This window comes from Macaca nemestrina, chromosome 16 (assembly GCF_043159975.1).
Source record: "Macaca nemestrina isolate mMacNem1 chromosome 16, mMacNem.hap1, whole genome shotgun sequence".
NCBI classification, from domain to species: domain Eukaryota; kingdom Metazoa; phylum Chordata; class Mammalia; order Primates; family Cercopithecidae; genus Macaca; species Macaca nemestrina.
The window spans coordinates 1,206,612-1,222,870 of NC_092140.1; the positions used below are offsets into that span (position 1 = coordinate 1,206,612).

General features: G+C 57.8%; 2 protein-coding genes across 15 annotated transcripts in view; both read right to left on the minus strand.

Moving 5' to 3' along the window:
• LOC105485266 (MCF.2 cell line derived transforming sequence like) overlaps window positions 1-16,259 on the minus strand; it is a 203,300-nt gene that overhangs the window by 102,880 nt on the left and 84,161 nt on the right. The window contains exon 1 of one of the 14 annotated variants that reach the window (XM_071080991.1): window positions 9,024-9,466. The exons of 11 other annotated variants lie outside the window; for them this stretch is intronic. In XM_071080991.1, coding sequence (XP_070937092.1) covers window positions 9,024-9,114 — 91 coding nt within the window. In that variant the 5' untranslated portion in view covers window positions 9,115-9,466. Of the gene's footprint in view, window positions 1-3,175; window positions 3,308-9,023; window positions 9,467-16,259 lie in introns of those variants that run through there. 2 more of the 14 variants (XM_071080990.1, XM_011747534.3) reach the window with 2 other exon arrangements.
• Window positions 5,454-8,997, minus strand: LOC105485265 (uncharacterized). The gene has a single exon (XM_011747515.3). The coding sequence runs from the start codon at window positions 8,500-8,502 to the stop codon at window positions 7,825-7,827; it is 678 nt and encodes a 225-aa protein (XP_011745817.2). The 5' UTR covers window positions 8,503-8,997; the 3' UTR covers window positions 5,454-7,824.

Genomic DNA, 16,259 nt, shown 5'->3' on the forward strand with positions numbered 1-16,259 from the left:
TTATCTTCCATGAAACTGGTCCCTGGTGCCAGAAAGGCTGGGGACTGCTGGTTTAAGAGATTGGCAAATTAAAAAAGAAAACATCACTGAACTCGCATGGAGTCTAAGACCTCAGGGAGGACTCGGTGTGGCAGCTCCATCCCCTGCTCAGCACAGACGCGTCCCTCCAGGCCACACAGAGCTGCCGAGGATTAAAACGCACCACACCTGTGCACACACAGGCACCAGCTCCGCAGGGAAAGGTTCATGTGCCCAGGCCCTGCTCCCCACACCAGGCAAGTGCTGGCCTTCTCCACCACTTTGCTTTCCGCTCTTTTAGAAATACGTTCTTATCGTGGCAGGGCTGGACCCCAAAGGTGCTTAACAACCTTTTCGGCTCACCATGTAGAATTAAAAAAAAAAAAAAGCAGTAGACGACCACAGAGAGCATCGTGCATCCCGGGCAGAGGCAGCCGCGCCACCACATACGGTGGGTGCACGTGCGCTGCCATAGACGCCGTTGCCTTCCCTTCGGATTGGCGCAAACTCCTGGTCTCAGCCCCAAGACGAGTGGCGTCTGCACCTCCAAAAGGAGGCTTCCTCGCACCGCAGCCCAACCCCGTGACTTTCTTCTAAACATGCTGTGTATTCAGAGCAGTCTTCTGATTCCCAGCCCCGTTCCCCGACTCTGAAGAACAAAAATATACAGCCGGATTCCAAGTAACTGTGACAATGGGTGTGTGTTGCTTGGGTGAGGCTGTCCCCTCATGGGCTGGGCGGGGTCCGTTCTGGTCATTTCTCTCACAGGTCTCCTGTGACGAGGGGGACGATCCCACCTGTGTCCGCCCACAGCCATGGTGCCCGTGGGTACTTCCCACACCCCTGCCGGACTTCACACTTTCCAGACACACTGGCCCCTTCCAGGCCCTGGACAGGGATGGGAGGCAGGATGGGGGCAAGGGAGCCCAGCGGCCAACCCTCTCACCACCGTGCAAAGACCAGCAACCCACAGCACAGAGGACTTCCCTTTCCTCTGCCACCACCATGGAAGTGAAAACGTCACGTGCAGCGCAGGCCGAGACCTCACACCTGGCCCCCTCCTTAGTCTGCTAGACCGTTTTGGGCAGAGCAGCTAAAATCTCTGAACTCCAGGACTCAAGTGTGAGGCTGCAGAAGGCCGGCTCTGCTTCCCCTGCTAGGCCACTCTGACGTGGTTTTAATTTGTCTGAGGAGGGGAGTCTGAGCAGTGAGTGAAAAGCAAGAGAGGAAAAAGACAAATGGGTGCTGGTGCTGAACTTGTGCTGGGCAGATCAGGGGGCAGACAACGAGCCCTGGGCTGCGTCTACAAGGTCCCCGCCCCCCACTGGGGCTGCAGGTGCTCCAGGCCCACACCACCCTCTGCGTGGCTGCAGACAACAAAATTTTGGAAAAGCACTGGAAGGGGCAGGTGAGGGAGATGCCTTCTGGGACCCCATCAACCTGAACCTGAACAAGCTGCAGCAGCCCTGCGGCCCTTGCTGTCTGCGGCCCTGCAGCCAGGTGAAGGGACGGCGTCAGGGAAAGGCAGCCCCACTGACTGAGTTCACTGGGTGCCATCGGCGTGAAAGGACCCACCGAGATGGAAACGCGGCAGCCCAGGGTGGCTGTGGCCCTGTGACCTCGTGCTCCAGCTCTGGTGCTGGCTCCCAGTCCCACCTGAAGCCTCCCTAGAGCCTTAGGCAGGACACCGGCTCGTTTTCTTGTCAAACGTAACTGCATGTTGTCCATCCATTGTGGCATCCCCACAGTCCTGAGAGAGCCCTAGACGGCCCTGGCAGAGTGCAGTGTACACTCCGCTGTCGGGGGAGCGCACCACGGTCTGTGAGGCGGGCAGGGGAGTGAGGGCGCAGCACAGACCTGGCTATAGCAGGACTGAGGCCCCGTGGCGGGGTTGGCACCCTCAGCCCAGTGTCCACCCACAGGCAGGCCCCGCCCAGCAGACCCTCCAATGGGGCTTCCCTCCCTCAGGGGGTCCCCAGTGTCACAGAGACTCTGCGTGGCTCCTGCGTTTCTGTCCTAACCAGCGGGCGCAGGAGACCGCGTGTCCTCAGAGACCTGCCTGTGGTCTCGGGAGTGCCGCCACCGTCCTAAACACCCCTGCGCGGTGGGTCCTCCGAGGGCAGCGGGACCGTGGGGAGGTGGGAGGTTTGGGGGAGCCCAGGTGTGAATGGGTGGTGGTGCTGCCGTCTACTAAGCTCCTGCTGTGTCCTCCCGCACCGTCCGCGGGACGCTCTGACAACCCTGTGATACTCAGCATTTCTCTCCGTGACCTTCCGACTCTCCTCATCTGCAGAACGGGTGAGTTCAGAAGAGAGTGGATGCAGTTTGATAAACAGCAGAGCTGCGACTCTGAGGACAAGGACTTAGCACTCTGGGCCCCGGGAAACCACCACACGGCATCCATCTGCGGCCCCATCCTCATGGAGGCCGTGTCTTCACAGCCAGGATCAGACCCCGAACGCAGGTCATGCCAGGCAGACACACAGATGGCATTCAGCCAGTGAAGGGGCGAGCCCTCCCTCATTCCAGGGCATTTTCTGGATTTCAAGGTTGAATGAAGGAAATGCCTTCTGAGGCAGGAGACCTGCTCAGCCCCACACATGGCCCCGGGGGCTCACTGACCACGGGACGGGAAGAGTGGCCGGGACTCACAGCTCCCTGCACGGCTGACCACGGGCAGCTCTGCATAAACCGGGCTTCAGTGTGCCAGGGCCAATCCTCAGGCATATCACCAGGTGTCCCATGGTCAAGGGGACGGCAAAGCGTTCGGTCATGGCCTCGGCTTTGTCCTGCACCTGCAGCCGCGGCCGCTGGACATCAGAGCTCTCAGGACGTGGGGCAGCCTGGTGCAGGCTGAGCCCCCAGCTGTTTGCACAGTGGTGTGAGGCTTAGGCTTGCCAGACAAAGGGAACTTATTTGGTTTTGGTAGCTGTGACATAAATTAGGGTCAAAGGATAACTTTAGGGTGAAAAGCTCATTTGCTCCTCGTCCCCACTCCCTGAGCTACTGCAAATTCCACAGGGGACACAGACTGCATGTGCCCTGTGGATCATGGGGCATCCACAGAGGGCACCTCCACGCCGCCTCACCCAGAGGCCGCCTCTACTGCTCTGAGCACGCCACCTGCGAGGGACTCACGGGGAACCAGGAGACTCACCCTCAGCCATGGATAGCAGCCAGGAGCACCACTCAGAATACAGGTAGTAGCTTTTCATTTCCGCCACGGAAATCTGGACAGGCTTTCCGTCCCCCATGGCAAGGATCAGATGCCAGGGAGGACGCGTGCTGCCCTGGGCTCCCACAACCCTCTCCTTGTAACAGGACCTTTCTATGCTGAACTTTGTCCCCTAAAATCTGCATAAGGGACCAGTTGGCTTTTTACTTTCATTTTACCCACCACCTGGGACGGAGTACGCCAGGTAATTACCCTCCTGGAGGCCGATTCCTGGTCCGCCCTGATGTTTACACGCAGGTCCAGGCGACACACTGCGCCCGCCCGAGGGAGGACTTGTGGAAAAAGGCACAAACCTGAGCTATTCTCGCCTTGGGTCCCGGCGCCCCCACTGGGGGCGTGGCCTCCCTTGCTTTAAACAGGCAGCCGGAAGATGACACGCAGCACGTTTTCCATTGTGCCTGGGGAGCAGCATATTCCCGGGGAGACTGAGCCAGAGAGTCCTGTCGGAGGTGACTGCTTGCCAGTCTTCCTCCATCTGATCACGGCCCCAGATGCTGACACGACTGGCAGTTTGAGGGATGGACAGAAGCAGAGGGGTCCCTGAAGGAGGATGAGCCGCACAGAGACACCAGCACCCGCATCCTGACGCCCTCTCCCCTTCCAGCTTTCCCTCGAGGGAGCCGAGTGCGATCGCGGAGGAATTGGTTCCTCCCAGAACAGCTTTTCTTTGTGCATGATCTTAGATCCAAATGTTTTCCTTTTTGCACGCACTACCAGGAAGCTTAAAGGGGAGTTTAGCTGAGATCACTCACCCCGGGTGCCTCAAATGTATTTATCTGCTGCTTACGGTGAATGCTGATTCTGTTTAAAACTTCCTGTGCCAATCTCGAACACGTTTTAGGAAGAGAATTTCTAGGCCAGGCGCGGTGGCTCACGCCTGTAGTCCCAGCACTTTGGGAGGCTGAGGTGGGTGGATCACATGAGGTCAGGAGTTCGAGATCAGCCTGGCCAACATGGTGAAACTCCATCTCTACTAAAAATATAAAAAACAAATTAGCCAGGTGTGGTGGCATACACCTGTAATTCCAGCTACTCAGGAGGCTGAGGCAGGAGAATCACTTGAACCCAGGAGGCAGGGTTGCCGTGAGCCAAGATCACGCCACTGCACTCCAGCCTGGGTGACAGAGTGAGACTCCATCTCCAAAAAAAAAAAAAAAAAAAAAGAGGAGAATTTCTCAATTCTAAGTAAAACAATCTGTTTTTCTTGGCTTAATTGGAACTCAGCTCCGAATACCCCAGGGCAGAGCAGCACAGGTGGACCCCGGGAGATCTGGCGCCCAGCGAGGGTGCTGCTCTCTCTGCAGTGTGGTGGTATCTCCCCACCAGGCCGTGCAGGACAGAGAGGAGGCGGACAACCTCAGCACCGGCCCCAACCTCCACTCAGTAAAAGGACAACTTCCCCTCCTGGTTATCAGAAAGTCGCCACCTGCAGCTACATTTTCTGCCAGCACCGTCTCCTCCGGGCAGCGGAGGCTGCTCCTCCATGTGGGGTGGAAGTCCGCCTGCCTCCTAACCCAAAGGGGCTTTGTTCAGTGCTCAACCCAAGGAAAACAGCGGCAGCGCGGGGAGAGGGCTGTCCTCAGAGATGCAGAAGCCAGCCTGACCCAGGCACACAGGTGGGCGGGTGGAGGAGGAGGGAGCCAGGCAGAAGGGAAGGCCCAGGAGGCTGCAGACGCCACGTTTCCCCAGGGCCACAATATGTCACGAGCACTCAAGTGTCCGTCACCCGCCTCACATCCTGATTACCAAGGGCAGAGCCGGCGAGATAAGGCAGGCCACGGAGCTGTAAAGAGGCCACAGGCATCCGACACTCCTCCCGGCTCCCTGTCTCCGCCTAAGGCTCTGCCTTGCCCAGCGCCACGGGCTGTGGAGATGGGAACCCGCAGCGTGGCGGCCCTCAGATGTTGGGCGCTGCATTTACGGAGCTTGACTCAAGCCCCGCTGGGCCCGTCGAGGTGCAGGGCAATGCCCGGAGAAGGCCGCCTGCCGGACAGAAGGGAGCAGGCTCATCCTGCAATTGTGAGGTCCGTCCTGGGTTTCCGCCGTGCCACTGGGCACGCTCCCCAGCAGATGGGAAGCCAAAGGCATCTTTTTTTTTTTTTTTTTTTTTTTTGAGACGGAGTCTCGCTCTGTCTCCCAGGCTGGAGTGCAGTGGCCGGATCTCAGCTCACTGCAAGCTCCGCCTCCCAGGTTTACGCCCTTCTCCTGCCTCAGCCTCCCGAGTAGCTGGGACTACAGGCGCCGCCACCTCACCCGGCTAGTTTTTTTGTATTTTTTAGTAGAGACGGGGTTTCACCGTGTTAGCCAGGATGGTCTCGATCTCCTGACCTCGTGATCCACCCGTCTCGGCCTCCCAAAGTGCTGGGATTACAGGCGTGAGCCACCGCGCCCGGCCGGGAAGCCAAAGGCATCTTAACTTTTTTATTCTCACAACACAGAATTAACTTCTAGGAGTTTCTGGTGAAAAATCCCATGGTGGATCTTACTGGAGCTTCCCGTCCCTACCCAGCTGCCATGAACGTGCAACCCTAGACCTGTGTGAGGGGCCCTGCTACCCCCTCACCTCCAACAAACCCTGAGGCACCTGCTGAGTGCTGCGTCCCTGCCACAGCCTGTGGCCGCACCTGAACCTCACCTCTGGCCTTGCACTGAACCGGCCTGGCTGCCCCCACCACTTTCCACGCCCAAAGGCATCAGGAAGTGCTTTCCCCAACCTCCTCACCAGAACCAGCGCCGCCTCAGAGTCACCACCACAGACTCGGGGACGAGCTGTGCCCCAGCCCCAGCCCAGCTCCTGAGGGTTCTTCCACCCGCACCCCCTCCACACCACGGCGCCCCTCAAGCTTCCATCCTTGCCCTTGTTCTCTGCAATTTCCCTGATCATCCTGTCCTTTGTCACGGCTCCAACTGGGTGTCAGTTCCAGCCCAGACGTCACTTCCAACCACAGACACGATCGCAGACATCACGCCAAACCCCTTATGCAGCACGGGCTCAGCCACTGCTGGGACAGCTCACCCTGTCCTGAGGGTCCAGCTCCCCGCAACCATGCCTCTCCCTCCCACAGCACACGAGGCAGGCCTCTCGACACAGCTGTGACACCTGCTCCTACCAGACACAATGAGGGCTCAGCAGCCTTCCGTGGCACACACCCTCCTCCACAGGAGGCCCCCTGACTCCCCGTCTGCCGCAACTCCCACCTGACGGACAGAGGGGGCAGAGCCTTTGGGAGATGCCCCCGGCCGCCCACCACAGAGCCGGGGCTCACTCCATCCCTGGGTCCCCTGCTGCCACCACTCCGTGGTTTCCTGCAATCTGCAGGCTCCAGGCCCCATGGACGCGGCCACCCTTGGCCCAGAGTCCACTCCTCTCCACTGCATGGCCAACATCTTGGAAAAAGCCTCTGTCACCTGCCCTTCCTACTCCTCCACATCCTGTGCGTTCGTCCCCAGCCCAGAAATCCCCTTTACGAGGTGGGCACAGCCCCTATTGCTAGAAGCATGTGGGGCTTCTCTGCCCTCCTTGGAGCCCACTAGGCCCCTAGACCTCTTTCCAAAGCTCCTGAGCTCTTGTCCCTTGGTACCCCTCGTCGGCCCCATGCTTTCTGCTGGGGCCCCCCCTGCCTGACCCCTCAGACATGGCCTCCACCGCTGCACTCTGGGGCTGGTTCCCCACAACCTTCAGGTCCAACGTGAGTTGAGCATGTTCCCCCAGCCCCGGCAGGGGCCTGCCCAGTGCAGACCTGGAAACACAAAGGGGCGTCTGTGACTCCTCCACCTTCCAATCAGAGACACACATCCTGGGAAGAAAACCTGCGCGGTGCCGAGCTCCTGCCGAGGGAGACAGCCAGGGCTGGGAGGGGGCCGGACAAGGCTCAGTCCCCAGGCGCCCATGCCGGGCAGGTCACACTGGCAGCCCAGGCGATGGGAGGCAGAGGGCACTGGGCTCTGAGCCGCACCTGCACCGCCCGGCCTGGAGGAGGAGGCCCCACACAGAGGCCGTGCGTCCCCCTGCCTGTGCCTCGGGGTGTGGACCCTGCCGGGAGCTGGTGGTCACCCAGTCTCAGGCTCACAGGCCCAGGGACCCAGGGTCTGCCTCTCACTATACCCAGGTGATCTGTGCCGTGGGGGCCGCTCCACTCAGATGCCATGGGACCAGGGCTTGGTGCACACTTCCTTACAGGATGGGGGTGCCTCACCACCCTCACATTCCAGCCAAGGGCAGGACGTGGCTCAGTGAGTGTGAACGTCATGGACAGTGTCTTCACAGGGGACCAGAGCACCGCAGAATTCACAGCGGATGACACTCATCGCCTTGTCTCCCGCTGCTGCCACCGCAGAGGGGCCCCTGTTGCTGTGAAAGCTACGGGGACAAGTTCACTGTGGCTCCTGCGTTCTCCTGCTCCCACAAGGAACAGGGTGGTACCCCGTGCAGTGTGGAGACATCTCGGGGGTCCCTATGTACAGTGAGGAGATGTCTCAGGGGTTCTCAGGCACAGGAAGGGGACACCTCAGGTCCCCACTGCACAGGAAGGAGATGTCTTGGGGTCCCCGTCTCCAAGCCCCCGCTGTGCTCACGTCCAGGGTCTTATGACTTCAGCTTTCAGAGGGTGGTGGGGCGTGAATGGAGCTCCGGTCACCCTGGCGTGTGCGGGATTCATGCACGGCCCCTGGCTGCCTCCCTCGCACCGTGCTGGGGTGGATGTCAGTGGAGTCGGAGGGAGACTGGGATCTGTTATTTTGGCCCTGGGGTACTTGCACCCACACAGCGTACACTTAGCTGACCAGCAGCAAGTGACACAGTCCTCCTCAGTGTGACAGGCTCTGTCCATGCCCGAGGCGGGGGAAAGGGAAAGGCAGCAGCCCGAGAGGCTGTTCTGCACGTGGTGCCCCTCCTGGCCAGCGCCACTCGGTCCCAGGGCAGTCAGGCACCATCTGGATGTGTGTGCTGCCTCCCTTTCCTCTCCCTGACGCTCGCCTGCCAATGCCCGGCCGCCGCCCACCCATCCCTGAAAGAAACGCTCCCAAACCCCATGGGGAGCCAGGTCAAAGCAGGGCAGGGGGCTGGCTCCAGCCAACATCTGCCCACGTTCCACAGCCCGCCGTGGTTCCAGGTCGCCAGACCGAGGAAAGGGCAGGAGGGAGCGGAAATCAGAAAAGTTCCTTTCTCCCTCAAGCCAGCAGAATGCCCTTGCTCCTCTGAAGTTAACAAAAGCACTGGTTGTGACTTGTGAGAGTTTAGGCTGTGCCATCGGGCTGTTCCTGCTGTTCCTGAATGGCTGAGAGGGGCCTGGGCAGCCTGAGCTCCACTGTGTGTGGCACTTCGAGCCTGCATTGTTGGTCCACCTGGCCTGGGCCGCGTCTGCAACAGCTCTGCGCCCTCATCCCCCCAAAACACACCTCTTGTGACGCAAAGGACACCCAGCTGCCCACAGACCGCGTGTGCCCAGGGGAGCCTCATTAAACCCGCTACCGCCACTTCCCTCACTTCGAGTCCGCTCGTCTTTCCAATCGGAGCAGAAATTCCTACGCCCAGGTTCCAGAACTGCAGGACGGGGCCGACCCCAAGACGAACAAAGAAAATTGGACCCACAGACCTGGAGCGGGATGCCTAGCAGTCATCTCCACCTTTTTAAAAAGTCTCCAAGCTGCACAGGTTTTGCTGGTCAAGTGGGGAGAGAAATACCCTAGGGAGGTGCCTGCCCACTAAGAGGACACCTGCAGAGGGGACACCGCACCTGCCCCCATGCCTCGCGACCCCGTTGCATCTCACCTGGCCTCGAGCGCCCTGCAGTTCCCCGGCGCCTCCTGGGCAGCGACCACAGCCGCCGCAGGGTCCCCCGGGATGCTCCCTTCTCGGCCATCGAGCCGCCCTGTCACGAAGGCTGCTACAAAGCGGACACAGCTCTGGTTCTTCACGCAGGGACCACAGGCGAACCCTGATGCTGGAGACACAGCCTTCGGGTCTCTGCGGGGACAGCTAAAAGCCGGGTGGGTGCTGCATGGTCACGAGAGGCAGGTGCTCAGGACTCTGATGACTCTGGGCTTCACCAAGTCACAAGAAAGAACCCAAGAGGGTTGAGCCACCTCCTCAGAGCACCTGGCCTCCCGGAGCCCTCAGCCGTCCTCGCCCCAGGCCTGGCCTCCCAGAGCCTGGTCCGAGCCACCACCGCCCTGCACGCCGGGAAGAGCAGGCAGACAATGCCGTGGTGCCGAGAGACCCGGCTGCCGCGCCTGCCCCGCTGTGTACAAGTTCTGGGCCTTTCCTTCCTCAGACAGGGCGGGGGGGGGCTGCGTGGGCTGGACCCCTTGCCTTATGGAGCAAGCCAAAAACACCTTCCAGGCCTCAGGAAGTCTCAAGTTCAAACAAACAACTACAAACCCGGAGGAAGGGAGGGACGTGCTGCTGGCTGTCCTGAAACAAAGTGGGAAGTTCCACGCCTGTGACCCCCGTCTGCTGCCGAGCTCCTCGAGGGAGGAAGTGATGAGGCTGCTTTGAGTGGCCGGAGATACTTTTCCCCAAGAGGTGTTTAGCTGGTCCCAAGGCAGCAGCTCCCACCCTCTGCCCCATGGCTGCTTCCGAGGGAGGAGAGGTGACGGCGTCCAGGGCTCCCAATGGCCCCCGAGGTGACGTGCCACCCTCAGGCTCTCAGAGTCAGTGGGCACCATGCTGGGCACACCCAAGGCTCCAGCCTCACAGCTGATGTGCAAGGCCATGTAAATGGCCTAATGCCATTTTAACTCTTATTAGTCTATGCTTCAGGCCACAGGAAGAGAAGGTGGCAGGGCTGGAGCTCAGGCCTGCTTGTGAAAGCCACACACTGTCCCAAGCACCACATGTGCCCTTCTGTGAGCCGACGTGATTAGAGCATGCATCTGGTTTGCAGCCAAAGAATGCATTTATTCAGCATCGTTTACTCAGCGCACACCCGTCCCGTCACACTGCACAGGCGCTCACAGAACGGCTGGAGGGTCCCGCCTCCTGTGTCCCCCACTGGCATCGGGGACACCCTGCCCAGGCACTCACAGAACGGCTGGAGGGTCCCACCTCCTGTGCCCCCCACTGGCATCAGGGACACCCTGCCCAGGCGCTCACAGAACGGCTGGAGGGTCCCACCTCCTGTGCCCCGCACTGGCATCGGGGACACCCTGCACAGGCGCTCACAGAACGGCTGGAGGGTCCCCGCCTCCTGTGTCCCCCACTGGCATCGGGGACGTCAGAGGGAAAGGCTGCTTCCATGCCCGGAGAGTGGCACCTTGGTGTCCCATTAGCCTCCGGAGAGTGGCACCTTGGTGTCCCATTAGCCTCCACAAATATGGTGATTCTGTTCAAAGTGTTCTGTGCTGGGTTTGCTCCTCTGAGAGCTACAGGTGTTGAGAGCCGGCTTCTGCCAGGAAAGACAGAGCCCCACACACCATCCCCCTCCTGCCTTCCACACCCACCACCCAGATGCAACAAGATGGTCCCAAGGCCACCGCCCCCTGAAATGGCCAGAAGCTCGTTCTCTGTGCTGCATCCCCCAAAACAGCTACAGATGAAAATAGGGTGAGAGGCTCAATGTCTCAGCCACCCAGGAGCAGAGACCACGAACCCCGTTTTGTTGGGGGCTTGTGTGCGAGCCCAGGACAGGTAAGCCCTAACCTGACTCGCATGAAAATGGGGAAACAGATGGCGCATTTCGCGTGGTGTTTCCAGAGCTCAGGCCTCTTTGGTTTTGTTTATTTGTTTGTTTGTTTGGAGACAGAGTCTTGCTCTATCCCTCAGGCTGGAGTGCAGTGGCACGATCCCAGCTCACTGCAACCTCCATCTCCTGGGTTCAAGCGATTCTCATGCCTCAGCCTCCCAAGTAGCTGGGATTACAGATGCCTGCCACCACGCCCGACTAATTTTTGTACTTTTAGTAGAGACCGGGTTTCACCATGTTGGCCAGGCTGGTCTCCGACTCCTGACCTAAGGTGATCCTCCAAGGGCCTCTTTGAATAACCAGGAAATCAAGCCCTAAATGCTGGTTCCATCCACAAGGACAGAGGCTTTGTATTCACGGAAGCAGGGATCGGTGAGCACAGGAGCCATCAGGGTCGCCTCTGGGGTCAGCACCAAACCCCTCTCTCTGCGTTTCCTTCCCTTGTGCGTGGTTAAGGTGCTGAGGAAAGTCACGGAAATTGGAATGGCAGTGCCACTTGCAGCTGGGCAGGTCGGATGTGCACGTCCATCATTCAACGTCCTAAACATCTAAATATGTTTTAAAGATGTTACTAATTAAAACCATTTTTCAAAAATCAGTCCTGAGAGAGGAAGCTCGCTCACGATCAGCTCATTTCTTCTCATATGTGGCGCGTACAAGCTTTGGGTTCAGCGACCATCGTGAACACCCGGCTGTCCTCTCCTGGCTGGCCGGGGCCACTTCCTCCCTAAGCTCCTTGGTAGCCCCGCCATGAGAAAACACAAAAAACCCACGTGAGATCCGAGTTCTTCCTGTCACCCCGCTGGCTGGCCTCAGGGAGGCTCCAGAATGCCTGGGCCCCTGAGAAGCGGGTTGACTTTTGTGAACCCCGGGAGTCTGTTTCACACAACGTGGCCCCAAGCTACTGTTAAGAAATCCATATCAATAACTGGTATCATTTCTGGCAGGAAAAGAGTCTTACATTAACCACTCCATTAGTGGTGGAGTAGGGAGTTGTTTAGGGCAGGTCTTAAATGAGCCCTTGGGTGATTTAAAATTCAACCCTGGCTGGGTGCGGTGGCTCACGCCCGTAATCCCAGCACTTTGGGAGGCCGAGACGGGCGGATCACGAGGTCAGGAGATCGAGACCATCCTGGCTAACACGGTGAAACCCTGTCTCTACTAAAACTACAAAAAACTAGCCGGGCGAGGTGGCGGGCGCCTGTAGTCCCAGCTACTCGGGAGGCTGAGGCAGGAGAACGGCGGGAACCCAGGAGGCGGAGCTTACAGTGAGCTGAGATCGCACCACCGCACTCCAGCCTGGGCGACAGAGCGAGACTCCGTCTCAAAATAAATAAAATAAATAAATAAATAAAATAAAACTCAGCGCTCCTGGGCTGATGCGGGTGGGAGCCGCCGTGCGCACCTGGGGTGAGGCACAGACGGAGGTGTCTCGCTTCCTCTCTCCGTAAAGCGTGGGGTGCAGGGAAGGACAGAGCATGCTTGTGGAGACCAGTGACTTCCCCACGCAGCCCCCACAGGGCAGTGACAGCAGCGCTGGGAAGCCCCTCACGGTCAGACTGGGCGACCCCAACCCCCCTGTGCCAGCCCTGCCGGACCAGTCCTTGCCTCTGGGCTTCCCGCTGCCCGGGAGGCCTGTGCGTCAGGTTTGGTGTGTGACTCCTCACGGCCCCGTCGTCTTCCTGTCTTGGTGTCCGAGAGGCCACTCGCCGAGCAGCCCCTCCTCTCCTTCAGTCCGAGCCCGGGACCCGCCAGGGAAGGTCGTGGCTCTGGTCTGGCGGAGGCACCTTTGATGAATGGCCGGAAAGGCCACACAGCTCGGCCTCAGAGGTGCAGGTGACCCAGTGCTGCTCCCTGCGTGAGCATCACACACTGCCCTCCGCCCCAGCCTTGCCGCCCCATGACAGACCTGAAGACCGAGCCCGGAGCCGCGTGTGGTCCCCTGTGCAGCGTTTAGGTGCTCCAGCCGGAATCCTTCTCTTCATTGTCCATAACAAGTTCCATTTTAAGAGATAAGGCATTCTCACAAAAACGAAGTCTTGTTTGGGGCATTAGCTCACCATCCCTAATAGATTGCCAAAAATGTCATTAAGGAAACTTAATACTAGTTCTTTCCTTTAGGGAGTTAAGTAGCACAATTGTGTGTTAGGACTAACGCTGAGAAATTGGTTTTCATGCTTTGGAAATTTGTCTCATTTAACATTATTAATAAAGGAGTAAAGCAAAAAAAAAAAACAAAAAACAGAACCTTTGCTGAGAGCCCAATTTAGATGCAAACGCCAGCCAATCCCATAATTTAGGAGGAACAATCGGCTCTTTTGTATTTTCAAACTCACAACTGTAAGTTTTCTTGAGTGTCTCCTCCCAAAGGTTCGGTTTCTTCTCAGCACTGGGCATCTCCTGGGACCTACGCTGGACAAAGGCTCCTGGGCTGGAGGGAGGGAGGGAGGACAGGAGCTCGCTATGGCAGAGCAGCGTGCGAAGTGCTGGGTGCTGAACCCGGGCTCGTGCTCTCTGTGACCGTGGGCATCTGTGAGAATAATGACCACGGATGTCACCTCTACCACCATGTGACCGTAATGAGGTCAACCACAGACCCTTCCTCTCAGAACCTCCCTTTTCCTTCTCATTTACCTGGAAAATCCCCACATACTTCATTACTGGGATCATCAGTGTGGTCACACACCTGACTGTATGTGAGGATGACCGTGGCGGCGGCTCCCTGCTGAGCACAGGAGCTCATGGCCAGCACCTGCCTGCACTAACCATGTGCACAAGTGACCCTAACAGCAAACAGTTCCCCACAGCCTCCTGTCTGCCGGGGTGCTTCTAAGTGCTTTTCACGCAGATTTAACTCATTTAACTCATTTGATCGTCACATCAACCCTAGCAGGTAGGTGCTCTCCTGAGTCCATTTTGCAGATGAGGAAATCGAGGCACCACACAGTCACATTCACAGTTACAGACGGCAGAGCTGTGTGGAGACCAATGACTTCCCCATGCAGCCCCCACAGGGTAGTGACAGCAGCGCTGGGAAGCCCCTCACTGTCAGACTGGGCAACCCCAACCTCTCAGCGCCAGCCCTGCCAGACCAGGTCCTTGCCTCTGGGTTTGCCGCTGCCCGGGAGGCCTGTGCGTCCGATTTGACCTCACAGGTCACGGGTCCAGCACCAGGATTTTAACCTAATAGTCAACGCAACCCTTCTTCACAGTGGGCCCCGCTAACCTCACAAGGTGCAAAGCCTCATCCCACATCTTATCCAGGTATGACCACAAGGCATTAGACGTTCTAACTTCAGTACTTCGCTAGAATTCCAATGTAGGCAGCTCCATTTTTGTGTGTATATCAGACAAGGGCAGTTAGCTTGTAAACATTCTGAAAGGTGTAAGACATGCTTCTTTCTCCACACCCAGAGTTATAAAATGAATGTGACCAGACGCATTCTGAGTTAATCTGAAAGGTAGAAGTGTGAAAATACTACTTACAGTGGTATCCTTCCAACTCTATGGACGGTGACGTGAGCTGATGCGGAGACGATAGTTCTGGTGAAAGAAGGGGCTACGTTGAGAGTGCTGCCCACACGTCGTGGGTGGCGGAGGAAGCGAAACACACAGACAAAGCAGCCGAGCTTTCCATACTTAGGCTGCAGAACTAACTTGGCTCCAGAAACTGTATTTGGTTAAATTATGAATCAATAGACCCTAGGGTCTGTTAAAATTATTCTCTACTCATGAAAATGTGTTTATCAGACATAGCATGCCTTTCATGGGCAGCTGAAGCTTGGAGAACTTCTGATTGTGATACTTATGCCTTGTTCTTTATTACAGCGAAAGCAGGTCTCCCGAGCCAGTTTCTCTCATATTTACTAGTCCCTAAAGTTCTAATTCTGGAGTGCACCCTCTGGTATTCAGCTGGTATCAATGATCAACAAATGTGCTCCCCAGAACGTCTGCAAAATGAATGGAACCCCTAAAATCCGTGCGTCTTCCATACCCAAGGGGCCAGGCTTATAAAAACCAGCAGAACAGCAGCATGCCAGGGGCGCAAAGGTCCAAGCAAACTCGTCCAATGAGGTTGGCCACGCCGGGGACTTCATGGACTCAGAGGCTGGCCACGCCAGGGGCCCCTGCAGACCTGGAGGTCAGCCATGCGAGAGGCTTTGTGGACTCAGAGGTTAGCTGTGCCCGGGGGCCTTTGTGGACCTGGCGCCCCTAGTTCTCAGGGGGAGTTTGCACCACTGTAGAAGGTGGTCTTACCCTTAGGGAATGCCAAATGCAGGGAACTCTAAACATAAGACTAAGGGAGGAGGCAGCCAGCAGGGGATGTGGAGTGGCAGGTGAGGATGAAACGCCAGGTAAGGAAGTGCCAGGGGATGAGGCACCAGGTGAGGAAGTGCCAGGACAGGAGCTGATGAAACAGTGGGGGCTGAGGTCAGAGGGGGCAGTGGAAGAGTCAGGAGTGGCTTTGAGGAGGGAGATCGGGAAGACACTGGAAGGTGGCCACCCTCCCAAGGCAAAAGTGTGACTCAGGAGGCGGTGGCCAACACAAGTCCCCACGAAACTCGGAACGAACCTCGTAGGCGTCCCCTCCTCAGGTGCTGCCCGGCATCGCTCACTCCTGAGACCTGACCTGCGGTCACTCAGCGCCAGCCCCTGGAGCCATGGGTCTCCCTGAAGGGCACTCCAAGCAAACACAGGGTCAGCTCCCAGTATCCTCAGAGCAGGCTGGAACTGAAATCCCCGGGAGCTCATCAGTCTGCCTCCGGTTCCACACGTGGGGCCGTGCTCGTGCCGTCTTCGCATGGCGGGCATCGGACTCACCCAGCTAGGAGGCCCGAGCGCTGCATTCTTAGAAGCTCTCGGGACACACTGAGCCGTGGTGTCAGATCACAGAAGGTTGGCAACACGGGATGCCAAGGATGCTCAAGGTACTCACTGTTTCCTCACAAGCCTCTCTCCGCTCAAATCTCAAAAACCCACTCCTGAATCCCTAGTAACAAGATCCACAACATGACATCCCAGAAAAGCTAATTGTTCTTTAAAATTGTTTCTGTACTTTATAGTCACACCTATCTAATTGGAGACCTAAATTTCATGTTACAAAATAGCAACCCGCACAGACGTCTACCTCATTTGGCTGCATGGTTTTCCTTCTAAAGGGCCTCAACACATTTAAAAAATGGACAAAGAAATCATGGCTCCTTGAGGAGATGCCAGTCACTGAGGCCGAAGGCAGGCGCATGAGAGGGGAGTGCTAAGGCGTTCGTTAGAAACTGCTGGGTGGGCTAATGAGCAGGCGGCGTTTTGCCAGGGAGCCGCACCTT